The sequence below is a fragment of the Camponotus floridanus genome, unplaced genomic scaffold (genome assembly GCF_003227725.1).
Source record: "Camponotus floridanus strain SB8 unplaced genomic scaffold, Cflo_v7.5 scaffold88, whole genome shotgun sequence".
NCBI classification, from domain to species: domain Eukaryota; kingdom Metazoa; phylum Arthropoda; class Insecta; order Hymenoptera; family Formicidae; genus Camponotus; species Camponotus floridanus.
This window is the reverse complement of record NW_020229858.1, coordinates 470,244-490,792: the sequence shown is the minus strand read 5'-3', so window position 1 is coordinate 490,792 and position 20,549 is coordinate 470,244. Positions and strand designations below refer to the sequence as shown.

General features: G+C 28.8%; 2 protein-coding genes across 6 annotated transcripts in view; both read left to right on the top strand.

Moving 5' to 3' along the window:
- Nucleotides 1–4,278, top strand: part of LOC105258108 (protein Star) — a 38,675-nt gene extending 34,397 nt beyond the window's left edge. For all 4 annotated transcript variants that reach the window (XM_025414695.1, XM_011269185.3, XM_011269183.3 and 1 more), the window contains exons 2-6: nt 887–1,078; nt 1,586–1,799; nt 2,924–3,088; nt 3,175–3,366; nt 3,676–4,278. In XM_025414695.1, coding sequence (XP_025270480.1) covers nt 888–1,078; nt 1,586–1,799; nt 2,924–3,088; nt 3,175–3,366; nt 3,676–3,861 — 948 coding nt within the window. In that variant the 5' untranslated portion in view covers nt 887 and the 3' untranslated portion in view covers nt 3,862–4,278. The remainder of the gene's footprint in view (nt 1–886; nt 1,079–1,585; nt 1,800–2,923; nt 3,089–3,174; nt 3,367–3,675) is intronic.
- Nucleotides 4,279–11,492: 7,214 nt separating this feature from the next.
- Nucleotides 11,493–18,679, top strand: LOC105258107 (facilitated trehalose transporter Tret1). Of its 2 annotated transcripts, XM_011269182.3 has the most exons (6): nt 11,493–11,668; nt 12,983–13,075; nt 16,091–16,620; nt 16,797–17,102; nt 17,520–17,722; nt 17,953–18,679. In XM_011269182.3, the coding sequence occupies exons 2-6, from the start codon at nt 12,994–12,996 to the stop codon at nt 18,224–18,226; spliced, it is 1,395 nt and encodes a 464-aa protein (XP_011267484.1). In that variant the 5' UTR covers nt 11,493–11,668; nt 12,983–12,993; the 3' UTR covers nt 18,227–18,679. The 2 variants fall into 2 exon arrangements, with proteins under 2 accessions (XP_011267484.1, XP_025270484.1); XM_025414699.1 differs by lacking the exon at nt 11,493–11,668 and having other exon boundaries at nt 12,811–13,075.
- The last annotated feature ends 1,870 nt before the right edge of the window (nt 18,680–20,549 follow it).

The window sequence follows — 20,549 nt, the reverse complement described above, 5'->3', positions numbered from 1 at the left end:
ATATTTTTCACTACACACATAAATTTGAATATATAGCATAAAATTGACAAATATGTTGCAAAACAAAATTAATTAATCGCGGAAATGAATTTTTGTTCGACGGAATTACGATTCATGAGATAACACACAAACGAATAATAATCTGATTCACGAGGGTCTTCCTTTGTCTCGAATCCTTAGATGTGCATTCACTTGAACGTGACTGAAAAAATGATAGTTAGAAAGTGCAGGGTGACTCACACACTTATATACCTGTACGTTTGCCGCTCGTGTATAGGGTGTCTCAGAACATCCATACGTCTTTTAGCTTACAGCTTCTTTAGCGAATATTACATCCGATTCTTTCTTAACGAAGGAAAGAAATTACATAATGTTTTTTTTCATTTTAAAATAAAAAGCTATTCTATCTTTGCCCCAACTTTAAAATAGTTTACTTAATTAAACTTCAGATTAAATTTATTTTGAATTGTGAATCTTTTTTTATAATACTTATTGTAAGTTAATTAAATTGCGAAGCAAGATTTATTAGCTACTAATTAAATTACTTAGATTAAGAGTAATATCCTATTTCAGTAATATCTCTTAATTCTCGCTGAGTTTCTTCTTCACTACAATTCTCTCAATTTTCAATTATTCTTTATTTCTGTAAATAGATTTAGCTTAATTGAAAAAGAATTTTGATTATTTATTTAAAGTCTATATAATACCACTGAACAATCATAAAATTCTTACATTTACTTGCTGTTGCAAGGATCTTGGGGTTAAAAGCAGTTTTAAGAATGGAATAGAATACATATCATAAAGTTGTCAGATTGCAACTCGCCGGGTGTCTTACTTCCATGATTTGCGTGCAACGCGTGTTTACATGTTGGTTCTATTCCTGCAGAATGGCTCCCGCAGGGTTACCTTCGTCAAACGGAGCTCTACCACCATTTACAGGGTCTACCCTGGTCGGCACATCGTTTGCCAGTTATAAAAGGGCCTGGTGGAGAAGAGTGGCCCCCTGCTTGGCCTTCCTCGCCGCCTTTTGCACCGCTATGGCTGTGCTTCTAGTCTGGAGCGAAGCGGCAGCTTTGAGGTAAGTCACACCATATTTTAGAGGCATCTCTTTAATAAAACTTTAGAATTTTTTTTCTGTTATTTCATGTGATAATAGAATATTCGAAATCTTATTTTTAATTTTTGACAAAATTTATTTTCACTTCGCATAGAGTTAGAAAAAAATTACGTATGATAAGAGAAAAAAATACATAAAAATATAAAATTTCATTTTATATTTTATAAAAATGTCGACATTAATCGCTCTCTTCTTTTCCTCAAAGTTATTAAAATCTCTCTGTCGCTGTGAATGATCTCAAAACTTGCATATATTTCGTACAATAAAATTGCGTCATTTTATGTTGAAGAAAGTGTATGCGTGATATACAGTTTACTGTAGAGAGACGATTGGACTGGAGTGTAAATTCAATATTGAAATTATTAATCTTTGCTATTTTATTCCTACAAGAGGATTAAATGATTGAATTCCAGATTAAAACAAGGTTGAATACCACTGGTTTAGCTTAAAGCGGATGTTCCGTTACAGGAGACAGGCGTTCGATGCGAATATGACCAGGGACTACGTGCTCGATAGCGTTTCGATGGACAATCCGCAATTGGTCGCATATATACGACAGGTGCATCTGAAACCCACGACCCATCAAGATCCGTTGAACGCCAACCAGACATCGGAAGAAAAGTACGTGGTCAGTTTATCGCAAGGCAAACGCGAGGGAATCTACGCAGAATACATCAGCAGGGTGAGAAATTTCCCATTTTAATCCCGAGGATGATTAATGTTTTACGTGTCATCGCTATGCGCATAAGCCCCTCATCTTTTCAATGTGACATCGTAATCTCTCTTTGTTTGCTAAACTCGTAGTTCATGGACGATGAAAAATTGTGTATTGTACGGTCTTTGTTAAAATTCTGGATTATTGACAGAATGCTTAATCAATTCAAAGATAATCACAGAAAACATTTTATCGATTGAGAAGTTACGATGTGATTAATAATTTTCAAATTATAAATAATTGAAAATGAAAGGTAGTTTGAATTAGACTTCTCTAAGAATTTAGGGAGTTATAATTAAATATTTAAATTTTATTTATTTGTTGAAAAAATTTGAGTAATTTTTTATCTTATTAAAATTTTTATTACATATATACATATAAACAATATATTTTAACTATTTAAAATTAAATATTAAAAAATTACAATAAAGAAATTTTTTCTAAGAAAGTATGAAAATTGAAATTAAAACTGAATTTCCATTTTTTATCATATACACATCGTAGAAATTTAAAATTCTCTAGATGATACCGCTTTATGTGAAATTTGTTAAGCTTTTTTAAATTTTTGAAGGGACATTTTTTGAAAAATATTCTTCTTATGTACATTGTAAAATATATATGAAAGTTTATGAATATATTTCTCCAAGAATTTGAAGCTGAGTGTGTTTTATCCCAATAAATTATATTATACATTTTATTTCGCAATTTGTTAAATTTCAGTCTTAAAATTAGATATGTCGATGCTTTAATATTCTTAGATATCTATATTAGATATCGCAATATATTAGATACTGTAATATATATTAGATACCTATATTAGATACCTGCACTAACAGTTTTTTATCATCCATGATAGTGCAATATTAGCGAAACACGCAAATTATCATCGGCATGCAATCCGTTAAAAATAGGTGAACGACTAAATATATGAGTTTCGGTATCTCTCTGCTGTCTATCTTCCTCTTATCTTATTAGATACAAAGGATGAAAATTAGGCCGGTGGTGAATTTGGTTTATCTCTAGATTCCTATCGCAATTTTCGGGAACCATAAATTCATGACCATGAAGCGTCATTGTTTTTTTTTTTTCAGATAGGCGTGATTTCTAGCACCGCTTGGCTAGAGTCCAATCTGAGTTGGCATGGCATTCTGATATTAACCGAGCCCAAAAACTTCTTCGAGGCGCAGAGGAGCACCAGAAATCCGCGATCGAAAGTTCTCCACGCCTGTCTCAGTACAGACACAGATACCAAAGAGGTGAGAAATAGGTCGCATTTCTTTCAGTATAGAAGCACGATGACAAGTTAAATGCATGCGTTTCACGCGCGCCAACGATATTACAGATAAAGTACCATCAGGAGTCGGAGGTCCAAGTCACCAAATTGGGCGACGGTCCTAACAGCCTCGTATCGTCGGACGATGGTTTTCCTACCACTAGACTAAAGTGCTTTCCTCTCTATAGCGTACTGTTGGCATATAACACTACAACTTTGGATTATTTAAGTTTGGACAGTCCCGACGCTCCCGATGGCCAGGTAAATAATTTTTCTTCTAATTAAAAGTTTTATAAAAAATACATTTGTTATAGGTATTTATATTTTTGTACATAGAAATAATATATGTGTATAAATATATATTTTATTCTTCGCATTTTAACAAGTTTTTCATTTTCTATTCAAAAAGAGGGAAATAATATTTTACTTTTAAAATTTAGCATATAACATATGCTATATATTTCGATTGATAATTTTGCTCAAGGAACATGTCTTTAAAATGTAATTGCTCAAGAAATTATAAAAATAACCGATCGCGGAGCTTGTAAAAGTGATTAAAAATTACTATAGGTACTCGACACCATCCCTTGGGACATTATAAAAATATCAATAGTGTCTGTACGCTGGAATCCCCATCATAGCGAGACAGAGATAAAGAACTTCATCGATAAAATGACCAGCCGAAGATACAAGCTCGTACATACGACAGACACCGGAAAGTGGATCTTTTTGTACAATACTCTGCTTAAGATTTAATTCTTGACTCAGGTTAATGCGGTAGACTGAGGAAGGAGGGAATATGTCGTCGCAAGATTAAATATACAATATGAGCGACTCGAAACGCCATTAACCCTTCTTGCTGTGCTTTTGATTCGTATTTAATATTTTAATCGCTGCTTAGAAATATTTCTTTCGATCAAAAGTACGATCTCCCGTTCGATCTCACAGGACAATTTAATTTATCGTCAATATTAAGGATACCGGAAGTAATTAATCGCAGAATTAGTTTTTTGTTGAATTTTCGAATTTGTTGTCTCGTGCTATGCGAGATATTTTCGGCACTCACCAAAAGGTAAGTTTGTCTTTCTTGCAATTTATAAGGATAATCCGTAATTTAAAACGCATATATGCTGATAACAATTATCAATTAAATTTCCAAAGACTCATGAATTCAAAAATTTTGATTAAATTTATGAAAGATATAATGATTTTATTTTCTACAATTTAACAATTTAAAGAGTTGAGAATCAAAATTGTAGCCGAGAAATTAAAATTTTGATTTTTCGAAAGTTCAAAGAAATACAAAATTCTCCGAATTAAATTTAAAAAATTTGGGAATCAAATTTCGAAACACGTTTAAATCTTGAAAATAAAAAATCTTCAAGACTCTGAAATTTCAAATTGTAGTTTAAGTTTCAAAGATACCTTAGTCTTCGTGTGTTCTACATCGTGTGTCACCTCAATTATAAATCATAAAAAATGTAAGAATTCTCTCGAGTCCCTTCATTCTCCTTACATGTGTGATCTTATAAATTGCCCTTATCCAGGAGATAAATTATGATTCTAGATATGAAAATTTAACTTTGTAGAATTTTTTTAGATTACTCTCCGGTGTTCTTGATATACGCTTATCGAACAGTCAATAAGGGATTCAAAGGTTTTTCCCATCGACGCGGACAAAGCATAGTGATATCATATTCTAAACGCGTGTATATTTTGCAGTTGCTATGATGGAAACATACGAATCCTTAAATCTGTATCATAGATACATGACTTTCTGGGCTTCTATGTCTTATCACGAGCTACGATTTTTCTCGTTTTCTTTTCTTCAATTGTAGTTTACATGTATCGATAACTACCAACGAGTCTGATAAGAGAGAGCTTTTTTTACTTTTTATATTTATGTGTGCAAATGACGCGTACGATAAAGACTGAGATTCCACGTGAAAACGCGGAACTATTTTCCAATCCTCTTGTGACATTTCATTTCTTTCGCGATAGAATACTTCAAAATCTTATAGCACTATTACATGTATAATGTTCATTTCATTTATATATCTTACAGTGAATAATTATTACATGATTCATCAATAGATATCGTCAATAGATATTAATTCAAATATGTGTCTGGATATTTACATGAACATAAAAGAATGTATATATTATAAATAATAATTTTTCCATAGATTAAATATGTAACAATTTGTGTTAAAAATTCGTATTATCTGCAAATTGATTTCATTATAATTCACGTAAAATAGGTATGACAAAAATTATTAGTCTTGTGCATAAATTGCCTAATTCTCGTTCTTTACTATGCGATCTTCTATTTTCAATGAAAAATAACAAAAAATTAATTTGATCTCAAGAAAGTGAAAGAGAGATTGTGAAATTTTCATATTCTTGTGGAATGTAATATTAGATTTTAGTTTTATGTAGAACAAAATACTGAAACCGCGCAAAAGAAGACAAGAAATTAATTCTTTCGCGGTTGAGTTAAATAATAGTCTATTCAACCTTATTTCCACAATAATTTTTCCCGAAAAAAAAGAAATATATGAATTATTCTCGTAAAAATTCAATTTTTACGGGATAAGAATCGGATATTCAAAGCTTTTAAATTTCATAGGTCTAGAAATTAAAATGTCTTCAAAGTACGGATTTTCCGGATTCTCAAGTTGACATGACATGTAAATCTGATAAATTCAAATATTTAAGAGATGCAGCTTAATGGTTCGAGAAAATCTACTCAAAAATCCAATCCTGATAAATCCTACTTGTAGAGTAGTTCAACTGTCCACATCCAATATCTTCCACACCAAAAAGAGAAGAAATCTTACTTATACTCCACTTTTCGTACGATTTTACGATAGCACGTTTTAACCTAAGGTAAGTTAGGGATAGTAGTCGACAGTAATGCATTTTACGCGTCAATTTTTTATTTTTTAAGTAACATTACACGTGTGCAGGAATCGTCGATGCGGCGCACGCGCCAATGTGTTATTACAGTGATAAGCAAGTGAGTTAATCTAAGGTATTTTTTTAAGCTCCCGCATATATCGCGCCGCGCGTTAAGAATTAAAAGCGACCGTCCGAATCTCACCTCTATATTTATATCGAGCACGTTCTTCATGTCACACATCATGTTACATTGATCATGGATCAAATGATAATGGGTGATTAAGATTTATGCTCAATTTGATCCACTCGTTATTTAAAGTTAAAACTTTAAACATTTACATTCATTGTCAGTTCTATATATGTGCGATAAATATAATGGAGACATAAAGATCTAAAATACAGGCCTTATTAGTGCATAAGAGAGGATATTTTCTTAAAATTCTATGTACAATAGCGTTGTAATAAGTAACATTAATCCGTGCAAGTAGTTTTCACATTTCTTAAATTCTCCGCAAGAAACCTACGCATTAATTAAAGATATATATTTCTAGATATTATTTTTTCGAGCGATATTAATTTTGTAAATTATAAACTTTCGCGCGATTTGTCAGTAAAAAATTTTAGGGAAATAAATTAGATTATGTTTATTTTATATCAATCTGTTTATTTATATGTGTAAATATATATATTTCTCGGTTAGGAAGCATTTTTTCGAAAAGGAAATAATGTTTGCTATTTGAGTATTATATTTCAATCTCTAAAATTTTTTTGACCTCGCAAAAAATTATTGTTCAAAAGCCAATCTACGAAATCTTACTTAATTCTAAAGAATTTGATGCAAGTACAGATTTATCATGAAGTGTTGGCATGCGAAAAAGGTATAATAACTTAAAGTATATGAATTTCAATTATGTGTTAATTTTGGATAATGCGAAAACTACTTATATTCGTAATGCATATTTAACGCTAAGCGTGATATCATGCACATAATTCTTCATTTGTATTGTAATTTAAATCACAATTGTATCAAGAATGAGACTCAGGAGTTAGCGTAAATGTATATTACGAAAGCAGATTTTCTGACTCAAAAATCTACTGATGTATTATTGCGATTGTATGATTCATTAGAGTCCACTAAAGTTCATTACAACAGATACTTAACGATAATGCTATTTTCTTTGCGAATCGATCAATTCATTGCGACGATTATTGTATTATTTCCATTATTAATCGCGTAAAGCGTGTTTGTAACATTTAAATTATTGCGAAGAGCATTATTCATAAAATAAAAGTTTTATTCCGGACGTTGAAAAAATTGGATTTCAAAGTTTCTTGATTGCGAACCTAGAAAGTTTGAAATTCACGGATTTGCAGATCTACGTGTTGAAAGAGCTCGAAAATTTCAACTAAGAATTAGAACTCGTAAATTTTGTTAAGAGAAATAGTGAAACTTCACATACCTAGGATCAAAATTGTAATTCTAAATATAAAATTTTTCACTTTTGAAAATATAGAATTTCTTTTTTTCTTTTCCTCTATCGTTCTCTTTGTCTCTACATCGTGTGTATATATATATATACAATATTTATACAATAAATAAAATTTTATTTTTTAAAAATAATATAGCGTAACATATATTATTTTGATAGATTTCATGTAATTTTAATTAAGACTAATATAATTTAAAGACTAATAAAATAAAGTATTGAAATAATAAAAATACTTTATTTTTATACTATATAGATAAAAAAAAACAAAAATTCGATATTTCAAAATACAATATGATTCTAGAGCTAAGAATTTCACTATTCTCAAGCAAGTACGAGAGTATTTCATTGGAATCGCAATCTAATCATTTACAATCTGAACATAGATAAATGCAATCTCATTTTCATTTCACACTGGATAAATAAATTATATAAATTATTTCTCAATCGCAAGAATATGCACTTATATAAATTCCATTATGCGCAATTACGCGATTTCACTATAAATCCTTATATTCCTTGAAAAAATAATTCATTTTTTTGCTATTTTATTTTTAAAATTAATCTTGATTACTACTAATTCGCATTTTTTTTTCTCATCAATATTTATACGTTTTAGTTATAGTATCTATGTGTTTTCTAGAGATTTTCAATTTTTGTTTGCTCTTTTTTTTTACATCATATTGTATTTCGACATGTTGAATAAGGCTTCTTGCATTTCTGTCCTACGGAAAATAGCAATTTTTTTTCGAAAATAAACTTGAATATTTTGTAATCACAGAAGTTATTTATTAATCTTTATCCTTTAATCTCTTATTGTTTAATAAATAATTTTCTACATAAATCTGCATATATATATATATATATATTGCAGTACGTAAAATATTTTGGTAACGAATTATCAATAATATGGTGTGCAGTTCTGATGGCATAAATAGTAACGCGCTATTGTTTACAATGTTTACAATGACACAGTCTTGTTATCACAAAACAACACTTAAACAGTACAATAGTAGCGCGAAACGCTTTGTATATTATTATTAAATTATTTTTCTAAATGCCATCATGATTAGTATCACAGCATAATTTGTTATAATTACTGCAATTCGTAATAATTAAATTCGTTATAATTATTAACTATTATTGTGCAATTAACGATATTAAACTCTTGATAAATGATATGAAATTGTTCCGATGTTATTCCAATTGTATTCCAATTCCATAAATTTTAATTGAAGGACCATTCATCATTACAAGTAAAAATGATAAAAATATAAATTTTATTACGATCTTTTGATCCTAATAGTTAATAATTATTTCTTAAACAATGCTTGTTAGAGTCAAATATATTTTACATTGCATGTTTTAAATTTTCCTTAATTATTAATTAAACAATATGACGATTAAATTATATTGCGATTTTTTTCATTACTTTAATCTTTTGATTTTACAATTCATATTATATGCGTATATTATACTATACTATCTACACACACAGAACACACACACACACACACACACATACATACATATTGTGACGGACCCAGAAACACGTCATAGATGTTTATATAATTTAATATTTCATACATACAATATAAATTATTGTTTCATTGTGATCTTTATAATATCCTTATAATAACTATTTCTTTAATGATATTTAAAATTAAATATATTTCCAATGTTTTATCATTTGATTTTGCGAGAATTTCAGTATAGAATATAATTCAGGTCAAGAACACGTAATAAAACAATTCAATCGTAGAATCGAATAATTATCATAACGAAAAGCCAAGTTATACATCGTATAATAAATAATTAATTTGTACGTTAAAATATTTATATAATTTAATATTCTATATATATATATATATATATATATATATATATATATATATATATGGAGAGGGCAAAGGGAAATGTGATAGTTACTACGAATAGAAGGGTTTGGATAAACGCAAATGCGTGAGGATGGGATAAGGAAAGGAACGGAGGATGCAGGAGGATGCAAAGAAGATAAAGGAGGAAAGTGACGATTAAAGAAAGGGGGAAAGGGGAGAGGCGGAATAGAGGGTAAGAAATAGGGGGTAGGAGAGAGAAGGATAGAGATGAGAGGGGAGTGAGTAGGAGCAGTGGAGAAGTAGAAGGGAGTGGGGGGAGGATTTGATGATAGCGCGGAGGTCTACTTTGTTTGTTTTATGGTGAGCTGGTGGACAAGAGAAGGCGCGGAAAGTTAAAGGGCGAGAGCAGAGGACAAGGCAAAGTGACAGGAAGGAAGAAGTGAGAGAAAAGACAAGACATGGAAGAGACAAGGAAAGGATGGAAAAAGGAAAAAAAATGTTGGATAGAGAGGGGGGGGATAGATGAACGGAAAAGGGGGGAGGACAGACAGGAGGGAGAGGAGAAGGGCCGCAGGGAGGGTAAGGGTACAAGAATGTTACGGTCGCATAATGGCCAGGCCGGGGCGAGATAAAGGTTGGAATTATAAAGGAATTATAAAGGTTCGGGTACACTCCTTAAAAGCGCTTTGTAATCCTGAGGGAAGACAATAAACTCATACAATACAATACAATACAATGTATATATATATATATATATATATATATATATATATATATATATAATTATTTATTATACGATGTATGACGACGCTTTTCGTTATGACAATTACTCGATTTTACGATTGAATTGTTTTACTACGTGTTCTTGACCTGAATTATATTCTATACTGAAATCCTTGCAAAATAAAATGATAAAGCATCGGAAATATATTTAATTTTAAATATCATTAAGGAAATAATTATTACCCATAAAATCGCAATAAAACAATAATTTATAATTTTGATTTCTGTCACACACTTGATTAAATGAACACATCACAAAATAGTTTCGAGATCTATTGTTGCGATATATTACGTATTATTTAACGTATATATATAAAATGTTAACTATATTAATTACAACAAATTATTTCCTAATACTTGTCGCGATCGTTTTAGAAAAGAATTCGATGGAGCGAATTCACATCACTTTGCCCGAGTATCGCCGCGTGAATGACAACACAATAAATGGCTGTGATAACAATGATGTACTATATATTTATATCGTAGAAGCTAAATATCATGTGTTACAGTTTTGTTAGCTCTGTGCCGAAAAAAAGAAATATTTAATATTTTATTGGATATTATTTGTATTTTATTGTATATTATTTTATTGTATAAATTAACGCTGATTCTTACATTTTATATTAATACTGATAATATTGATAATATTGATTTAATAATGATAAACTATTATTGCAAATAAAATGTAATGTTTATCGAAATAACAAAATTTATTTTATTTTAAGAAATTATTTATATAAATGAATTTATTATTATCTCCTCTTTTATTAACTTTAAAAAATTTAGTTCAAAATTTTCAGTTTCCGAAAAGAATAATTTTGATCTTATATAATGCAAATATATTACGTACGTTTTAGTGCTCAACTAATATTAACTTCAATCATTTGACAATAATTTTTAACGATAATATATTGATTAGACAAATCAGCTTAATTTTTACTCTTTTGATTTGTAAAGTCGTGTTTTCTTAACTTCTTTAGATGTTTGAAGCAGCAATAATGATAAATAATAATAATGAAGAAATGATATATTAACTTTAGATTAGGTGGCATCGAAAAAGACCTAATCGCTAAACAAATCTTAAAGTAATCTCGATACTTACCATTCACTTAGAAAATTGCGATTCTTAGTTATATTGTAACGCACGGCATCATCGATTTTTTGCGAAAACAGTAGATAAGATACGCATTCCGGATATCGATCCATGATCAAATAGAAGTGATTTGTCGGCGTGATTCTATTGCAATTCCTATCGAACATGTGTCTTATGTTAAAGAATTTCTTATCGATTTTTTCATTTACTTTATAAAGAAATCTTTAGTAATAAATTATTTTTTTATAAAACAAATATTTATTTTATAAAAAATTGTAAGTTTTTAAATTTCTACATAAAAGATTTATTCATTAAATTTAAAATCCTCCAAGTTTGCGCGATCAATAAGCGTGAAATTTGACGTGACAATGGAGAGAATCGAGAATTGTATTCTGTCAACGATTGAAATTAAAGTGTCTTTCACATGAGATTCTAGCGGCAAAGAGAGCGTCTCGCCAAAGGTAAGCGGCCATATTTGTCAGAACTTTTATTTTCTTTGTAAAATTGAATATCTTTCTATCAAAATATTTTTCATTTTAGACGATAAACGCTCTCGTTATATGTACATAGTTTTATGTAATTATGCTAGATTTATCTGACTAAAATATTCGATAGACATTACATAAATTCAAACATTCCATATATATTTATGCGACAAATTTCATAATGTATATGATAATTATTGCATAGTGTTTATATATATATATATATATATATATATATATATATATATTATTCCATTTTTAACGAATCAAAGACATGCAACATATATGCTTTTGTTGCATAATTTTTTAATTTCACTGATTCGCGCTCTATAAATTTTTGATTATATATTTCCATTTTTTATAATTACAATGTTAACGAATGTCATTTTACGCAGAACATGTGGAAAATCATAATAACACACAACGTTTTTGAAATATGCAAATATCAAAGTACAATCGAAAGCAAAAGTTATTTCTTTTTTTCTTACACATATCTTGTACAGCAAAAGAATCTGTTACGAAAGTAACAAATTATAAATTTCTTAGAAAAACTAGTTAATATCTCTGACATAATTTTATTTTTTTCGAAGATTAACGAAAGTTAAACAACAAAAATTGCTTGGAGAGAAAAAATATTCTGAAAAAATATATTGTATTATATAATTATATCTATAGTTATATTACTTATCAAAAGCTCGATATAGGATGTTTTATTAATATTGAATTGAGTGTTCCTTTTCTTTTCTTTTAATTTAATCAAAGTATAACGAAAGTCTCAAAGATCGAAAAATTTAAGAATAAAATATTCTAAAAAAAAATTTCTAATTTTTCGACATTGAAAAATCAAATCGAAAAATATACCAAAGGCAAGAAACCAATATAACACGTCGATTTCAAGAAGATATTTTATGGATGCATATTTCTTTCATTCCATATCAGAACCGCGCATATATGTACAATATATACGTTCAGATTTTCGACTCTATCATTCATTTCGATCTCTATGTATTTATCATGATTTCTAAATTTTTCTCGTTTCGATCATGCCAGATAAGCGATAAAGATTAGTGATAATCGGTGACTAGATAGTGACAGTTATAATATACAATGGCCCCGGTAACAAATCGTTCATTTCGCGTCGAGCGGCCGTTGTCCGAAATGTAGTTTACGACTTTATTCGTTAATGTATTTCGTGTTACTCGAAAAATTGAGGAAAAAAGAAAAAAAAGATTAAAAGCTTTCGAAACGAAATTTTTGAGTATCGCGAACGTTGATTTTTGTGTTTCAAAGTCCTTTAGAAGATGGAAAGCACCGGGATAATTAGCGGTACTCCTGTGCATCAAGAAGGCAAAAAGTTATGGCAGTACTTCGCATCAATTTCTGGTATTTATGCGACTCTATATGTATATTAATATTCGTCGTCATACTTTTTTTGAAGTATTATATAAGAGAGATGATCGATCGGAGGAAATATGATATCAATTTCGAGAGATTAAATGGAAATTGTCCAAAATTTATACATCATTTTAGTGATTCAAATGTTAATAATTAATATACTATGTAATCGTATCCTTATGTTTGAAATTATATGTATACATATTAAAATTGATCGCAAATACACATATCATATATTTAATAAACAATCTATCGAACGTGTGGTAAATATATTAAACTATTTTCATTGTTTATTTATAAACTAATATGCTCGAAGAGAATATGGACTATATTAATATCAAATTGCGTTATAACAGCACATATAAATGTGCACCAAACTGTGAACCAGATTATAAATCAATAATATTTAATATTTCCTCTCTGTAATTGCGCAATCCATTTTTTAATTTATATGCGCGGCATTCAACACTAAAATATTTGATATTAATCATATTATTTTTATAATGTTATTTTATTTGTTGCATATTCTTAAAATTTTATCTTAATATGTTTTTATGTGTGAGAAAAAAGTTTTATTCTTATAAAAAAATGAATAGAAATTATCTTAACATAGATTAGACAATATATATATATATATATATATATATATATATATGTATATATATATATATATATATATATCACATATCTTTTTTAAAAATCAAGAATTTAAGGTTTAAAAATAAATAAATATTATGTCCAACTTTATTAAAAATGTATTCTCTTTCCTTCTTTTCGAAAAATAAAATTAAAAACTATATTAATACAAATCAGACTTTATAGATTCTCATAACTTTTTTAAATGCATCTTTTTTTCAAAATTATTTTCTCTTTACTTCAAACATTTTAATACGTTCTTATAAATAATAAAAATTAGATTAAAGATGATTAAGTTATTACTTCGCAATATAATTGCTTATTTAGATAGTATCAGTTTACTGCAATACTCGTGTCCAGCCAATAATCGTTAATCGTGATAATCGTTATGCTATTATCATGATTAACGATGTGCTATCATGTGCGTAATCAATTGATTTAACTGCAGGAAATATACGCATTTCAAACTTTAATAATTACTGTTACATGAAAATTATTATGTTTTATAAGCTTTAGATCTTTTTGAAAATAAAATTGCGGAAAAGAGTCCTGATATTATATTTCTTTATTGTTTAATAAATTATTAGATTATAAAAATATATAAAGATAAGCGAATAATTAAGTAATAAATGTAAATTCACTATATATCTTGATATCATTTTCTTAAAATTTCTTTAATCCTCAAAATTTACTTGTTAAGAAATTTGGTCCTCTTATAAAAGCGATCGAATCTCTTAAACTGCGAAAAATGATAATAACTTTATTAATGAGGTAAAATCTTGTATATTTTTGATTATTTAAAAAGTATGCCTTTTGACACTTGTTGTTTTAATTTGTACGCAATTTATTTTATTTATATATATTTTGTATTTGATACAAATAATTAAATTTTCATTTTATAAGCAATTAAAATTTTACATGAAAACATATTATAATATTATTAAGAAATTATTTATTATTACTAACATATTTTCACAAAAAGTTTTATAAACAAAATGTTAATAATGAAGACATACATAGCATAATCACTACAATTTAATGTTTGGTAATTTTATATTATAATAAATTTAAATTTTGCTGTTTAACTTTATAATATTCACATTTCGGATGTCTGTTTATGCCTTGTCTGGTTATGCCTTGTTACATTAATTAAATTCCATCCGCAAGTATAATAAATGATAAATTCATGTAAAAATGAATATTACGCATATGCGGGTTGGTAGACTATCCTCTAAAGTTTTATGACTTTCCTGCAAAATTACGCACCATGAAGCCTCGGTTTTGTCAGGGACCCTCCGTTAATATAAAATTCCGCGCGCCGAATAAGCTCATATTTCGCTTACTGAAACCCGGCGACGGTCGTAATATTTTATTGAAATGAGTGTCTCATTTTTTGCTTCGAGATGAAAGATGTAGATGTCCGTCCTAAAGCCATCCGAATTCAATGCAATGTAATTTACATTCGTACATTTCTGATATAGGATACATAGACTTAAAATTTTAAAGAATAATGGATCTGCTGTCTCATACGACTATATTCCACGAATCGATCCATTTCATTCCTGATAGATCATAATGCATCACTGTCTTTTCGTCACAGTGGCTTTTAAGTTAAATTGAAATTCGCTATTAAGCGCTATAAAATAATTTGTCCTGGTTGCCCGTCTTATTGTGCATGTCAGATAAACGTTTCTAAATATTTCACGATTAGTATCTATCACATAAAAAAATTAGAATATAACTATTTGAATTATCAATAATTCATTAATAATTCGTGCGGATATCATCGGTATTGATTTAATAGAGTATAATCTGTTTTAAAAAAAATCTGTTTCTAAAAAATTTCTTATTATATGAAAAAGGAAATTATATGGAAAATTATATAGAAAAATAATTGAAGAGTTTACGAAATTCTGTTCACATATCTTATCGAAAAAGATATACTGTTCCTGAGATAGATGATAATTCGTATGTTTCATCAAATGAGTGCAACGGCTTGAATGAATAGATAAGATTGACCTAAATGTAGATGCCGCAAAACACGAGGATTCTCTACTAAAAGATGAGATAAATATATCATATGTACATATTAAAACTTAAATTTCTAATATTAAAAACATTAAATGTCTTCATTCAAAAAATATTTTATAAACAATTTATAAATTGCGTAATTTCGCTAAATTCATGAAAAAAGTAAATAAAAGATCATTATTCGCACTATCTACTTATCCTTTCAAATGTTATTAATCTAAAAATCTCGAGTATTAAATCAATGTTGAGTATTAAATTTAAATATTAAGTAATCGTAATACAGCTTTTTAATACAATCTTTTCTTCTTGATATTAACTTTGTTTAAATCTCTTAAGCTTCCATAATGGCTGTCGGCGTCGGCACCGCTCTGGCCTGGACGTCTCCTGTCTTGCCTCAGCTATACGAACCGAATTCATGGCTGGTCATTACCTCGGAACAAGGATCCTGGGTGAGCTCATTGCTGGCTCTAGGTGCGATGGTAGGCGCCGTTCCATCTGGACCGATGGCCGATAAATTTGGTCGAAAAAAATCGCTTCTTTTGCTGACGGTTCCGTTTCTTCTATCCTGGGCGATCATTATATTTGCCTTCGAGCTGTGGCTGATCAATGTAGCCAGATTTATAGTAGGCGTCGGCGTCGGCGCGGCTTGCGTCCTTGTACCGACTTATATTTCCGAAATTGCGGAGACTTCCACCCGAGGTACTCTTGGTGCCATGTTTCAGCTGTTTCTCACGATTGGAATTTTGGTGGCTTTCGTACTTGGAGCTATCTTGAGTTACACGGCGTTTGCTGTAATTTGCGCTCTCATAGAGATCGGCTTCTTTGCTTCCTTCGTGTGGATGCCGGAATCACCCGTTTGGCTAATGGTAGATCGATTTTCCGATTTTTATGTTTTGTTGTTATTTTTTATATATTTATCGCGTTTTATATATTAAACAACAATTATTTGATATTTAAGAAAATAATTATATATAATACGATTGGAATAAAATCATAAAATTTCTTGTTGGATGAAAATTTGAATGATCTCGAATCTTTGTAGAACAAAAAACAAAAACCGGAAGCCACAATGGCGATGACAATCCTTCGGGGAGATTCTTATGATCCATCGGAGGAACTCGCAGAGATACAACGACAGGCTGAGCAGACAGCATCGAAAAAATCGAGCATATTCGATCTTATACGCACTCGAGCGGCCAAAAAAGCTTTGCTCGCTTCGTTGGGTGCTATGTTCTTTCAGCAATTGTCTGGTATAAATGCAGTAATCTTTTATACGGTTACTATTTTTCAAGCTTCCGGAAGTTCGATGTCGCCGGAACTTGCTTCTATTGTCGTAGCAATAGTTCAGGTATGCTTATCGATATTTAGCTTATATAAAAATATAAACTTTTATAAACTTTAAAAATGTTTAAAAATGTCTTTAAAGCATCTTATTTAAAACAGAGAATATATCAGAAAACTTTTCTCTCAAATAATATTTTGATTAAACTTTAAAATTTAACTAAAATTATTATTTTAGAAGATTATTTTAGCTTTTATTCTTTCTCAGTTAATTTGTTGAATATAAATTTATATGAATTGTATATATAATCTCTTGAACCATTGTGACCTCCAAATTTGTTTTTTTGCGATTTAATTATACATCATACATCGTAATTAGCATGATATCTATGATGTATATTTACATCCATCTTCTGTAATTATTGTCAATTACTTAATTATCGTGATGACGATATTTATTTCCCTAAAATGTCGTTTCTGGTAGATGGTGATGTCAGGTGTAGCCGCTATAATTGTGGATCGTGCCGGAAGGAAGCCATTGCTTATATTTTCTTCAAGTGTTATGACAGTCAGTCTTGTAGCTCTTGGTCTGTATTTCAATATTAAGGCAAACGGGAATGACGTCAGTGATCTAGGCTGGCTGCCGCTCACATCTCTGACATTATTTATGATCTCCTTCTCTATCGGGTAAATGTTACAATAAAAATTGTATTTGCATTTTTTAAATGATCTAGTTATAAGATTCATTGGCTATAAATATTTGAATTGATGTTAAAAGTTCTTTAAAATTAACAATTATGTAAACTGATTACTTAGATCTTTTCGAAATTGTAAAAATTATAAAAGAAAGTGAAGTGTTTACATTACAATAAATATAAAAAGTAAAAATAAATTACAACATTATGTTTTATGCGCAGATTTGGTCCGATACCGTGGATGCTGATGGGTGAACTATTTCCTGCAGAGACCAAAGCGGTCGCTTCCGGTATCGCCGTGATGTTAAATTGGTTCCTCGTGTTTCTAGTGACGAAAACTTTTCCGATGATGAACGATGAATTAGGCGCAGACGCGACTTTTTGGATCTTCGCCGGAATTATGATAGTGGCCACTGCGTTCACATATTTCGTTATACCGGAAACTAAGGGAAAATCCTCCCAAGAAATTCAGGAACATTTACAGGGCAATGCATGATTCAAAACGACAAATACTTGAATAGCATTAACGAACGCGAAAATTCTCACACTGACATATGTTACGACTGCTGATTTAATGATAGTATTCATCAAGCGTAGATAATTTAAGACGTAACGTAGATAATTTAAGAGACGTTGTTTATTTAAACTGTAGAAAAATATATGTATATATAAGAAGATTTTGACGCAACAAAGTATGAGGAAACATTCATAAATGAACAAAGAGCAGAAACATAAATTTAAAAATAAATATCAAAGTGTTGGTGATAAGAAAATGCTAACTTCACGAATAATTTATCATCGTTTTGCTACTTCGTTCATAAATTATATAAATTTCAAGTTCATAAATTTCTCATTTATGTTCGAACATATTGTCGTCATAAATATTTGATATAATTCTTGCTCACGCGGCTTCATTGACATACAACGTGCGTAAAATTTCTTCACATATCATGCATTTACAAATATATATATATATATATATATATATATATATATATATATTTTCTTCTTGTTATTTAAATGTATATTATACGAAAAGTAATGTATGTATATATCTCATAGAATGATTTTTCGTTTACATTTGTGATCATCAATCATTAAAATAAAATCTTTTTCCAATGATCATAAATTATGATATCTGTATAGTATTTAAATATAGCAATTATTGTGTAAGAAAAGCAAAATATCACTTTAAGTTTTTATTTTACTTAGCTGAGACACACTTGCACTTCTTTCAATGATCTTTAATACTCTAACTATAAATCAAATTAATTATATAATAATAAAAAAATATTATATAATAAATAAATTTGTTATAATAAAAATAATTCGTTATAATAAGTTAAATAATTCAGAAATATATACAAGATAATATAAATACCATTTTATATATTTATTATAATATATTATTTAAATAATAAATAAGGTTTTATCCAATATTAATTCTTGCTTTTTTCTTTTTCCATTGTTTAAATTTATTCTTTTTGTAACCATAAAAGTAGCCGAGAATAAATATTTCTTAAAGCGATTAGCAATTCTCATTAACCGCATTCTTTCTGAAAATCATGCATGATAATACTATTAACTGTTTATTCCAAGATATGATAAATATTTCTAAAATGTTATTCTGCTTTCTAGAATGCAAAAATTTTTTAATGCTGCTAACTATTAAGTATGTTTTACTTTCGTTATTTTTCTTCTCATTGAAGATCGTCTTTAAGACGAGTGTATCTTACGGTAATAATGAAAATTGCGATTGAAGTTATCCGTTTACAACTCTTAAGATTAAAGTACCAAACAATTTAATGGAAATTTAAATTTATTTTTATAACTCGTATCTTTTTGTTCGAATTGCAGAGCAACGTAATAGTAGAGTTGATATAAAACAACTGCAAATAACGTAACCTTAATCAATTAATTTGTCATTAAAATTTCTATTTCGATTACAGATAAACTATAGGCCCTTATTTTATGTATTTGCAAAAAATATACATGTGATATAAAAGACAAATGCAATAAATATATTTTCTATTCTTTCCAATTAAAATTATTTAAAGCAACAATCTTTTTGACAAGATTTTTATTTTTATAGTTTATTTTCTTTATGTTACGTTTTAAATTATTTGTTAAACTAAATTTTTTATTGCGGATAGACAACATTTGTAATCATGGAAATGGCTTTGACAATTTTGCTTTAATAATGGCTTTGACGTTTATTTTATTGTCCACGTTTGATAATTTGCAAAATATGCAATTAGAATTCATTCGTTTGTTTGAAACGAATATTTAAACGAACTTCATCTAGTCGCTAATTGCTTGAGATTTAAATGGAAAATTATTATATTACTTCTCATATACTTTATATAGCATACACTTTATGCAAAGAGGAAATTGATTCTAATCATAAACTTGTGGTATTACGTGCACTTATTTTGTAGCTTCTTGAATAAAGCGCATTGATAAAACAATAATTGTTGAATTGGTTGTTAATTGTTCATTTCGCTAAGATTATCAAAGTTATCATAGAAAGAATCTAACGAATGAGATTAGAATGCTACTGTCATTAATTTTTGTACGATGGAAAAATTCTAAACTTTTTAATATTTGTTAATTATTCATAATTTTTTGCTGAATTAATTTTGAAAGAGATTTGTCAAAAGATGTATTTCAATTTTTTATAAATATTAATTTGCAATGCAATTTTAATTTGAAAGATATTTTACATAGAAATATTTAATTAAAAAATCACATCATACTTATAGAGTTGTTTATAGTTGAAAATATAGATAAGTGTGAATTAAGTTTCTACAATGTAAATA

Bases quoted from the DNA above. Each gene is read 5' to 3' on its own strand.
- LOC105258107 (XM_011269182.3), top strand. From the start codon at position 12,994: ATGGAAAGCACCGGGATAATTAGCGGTACTCCTGTGCATCAAGAAGGC. The intron at 13,076-16,090 runs GTATTTATGCGA...AAATCTCTTAAG, and splicing joins GTACTTCGCATCAATTTCTG to CTTCCATAATGGCTGTCGGC. The intron at 16,621-16,796 runs GTAGATCGATTT...GAATCTTTGTAG, and splicing joins AATCACCCGTTTGGCTAATG to AACAAAAAACAAAAACCGGA.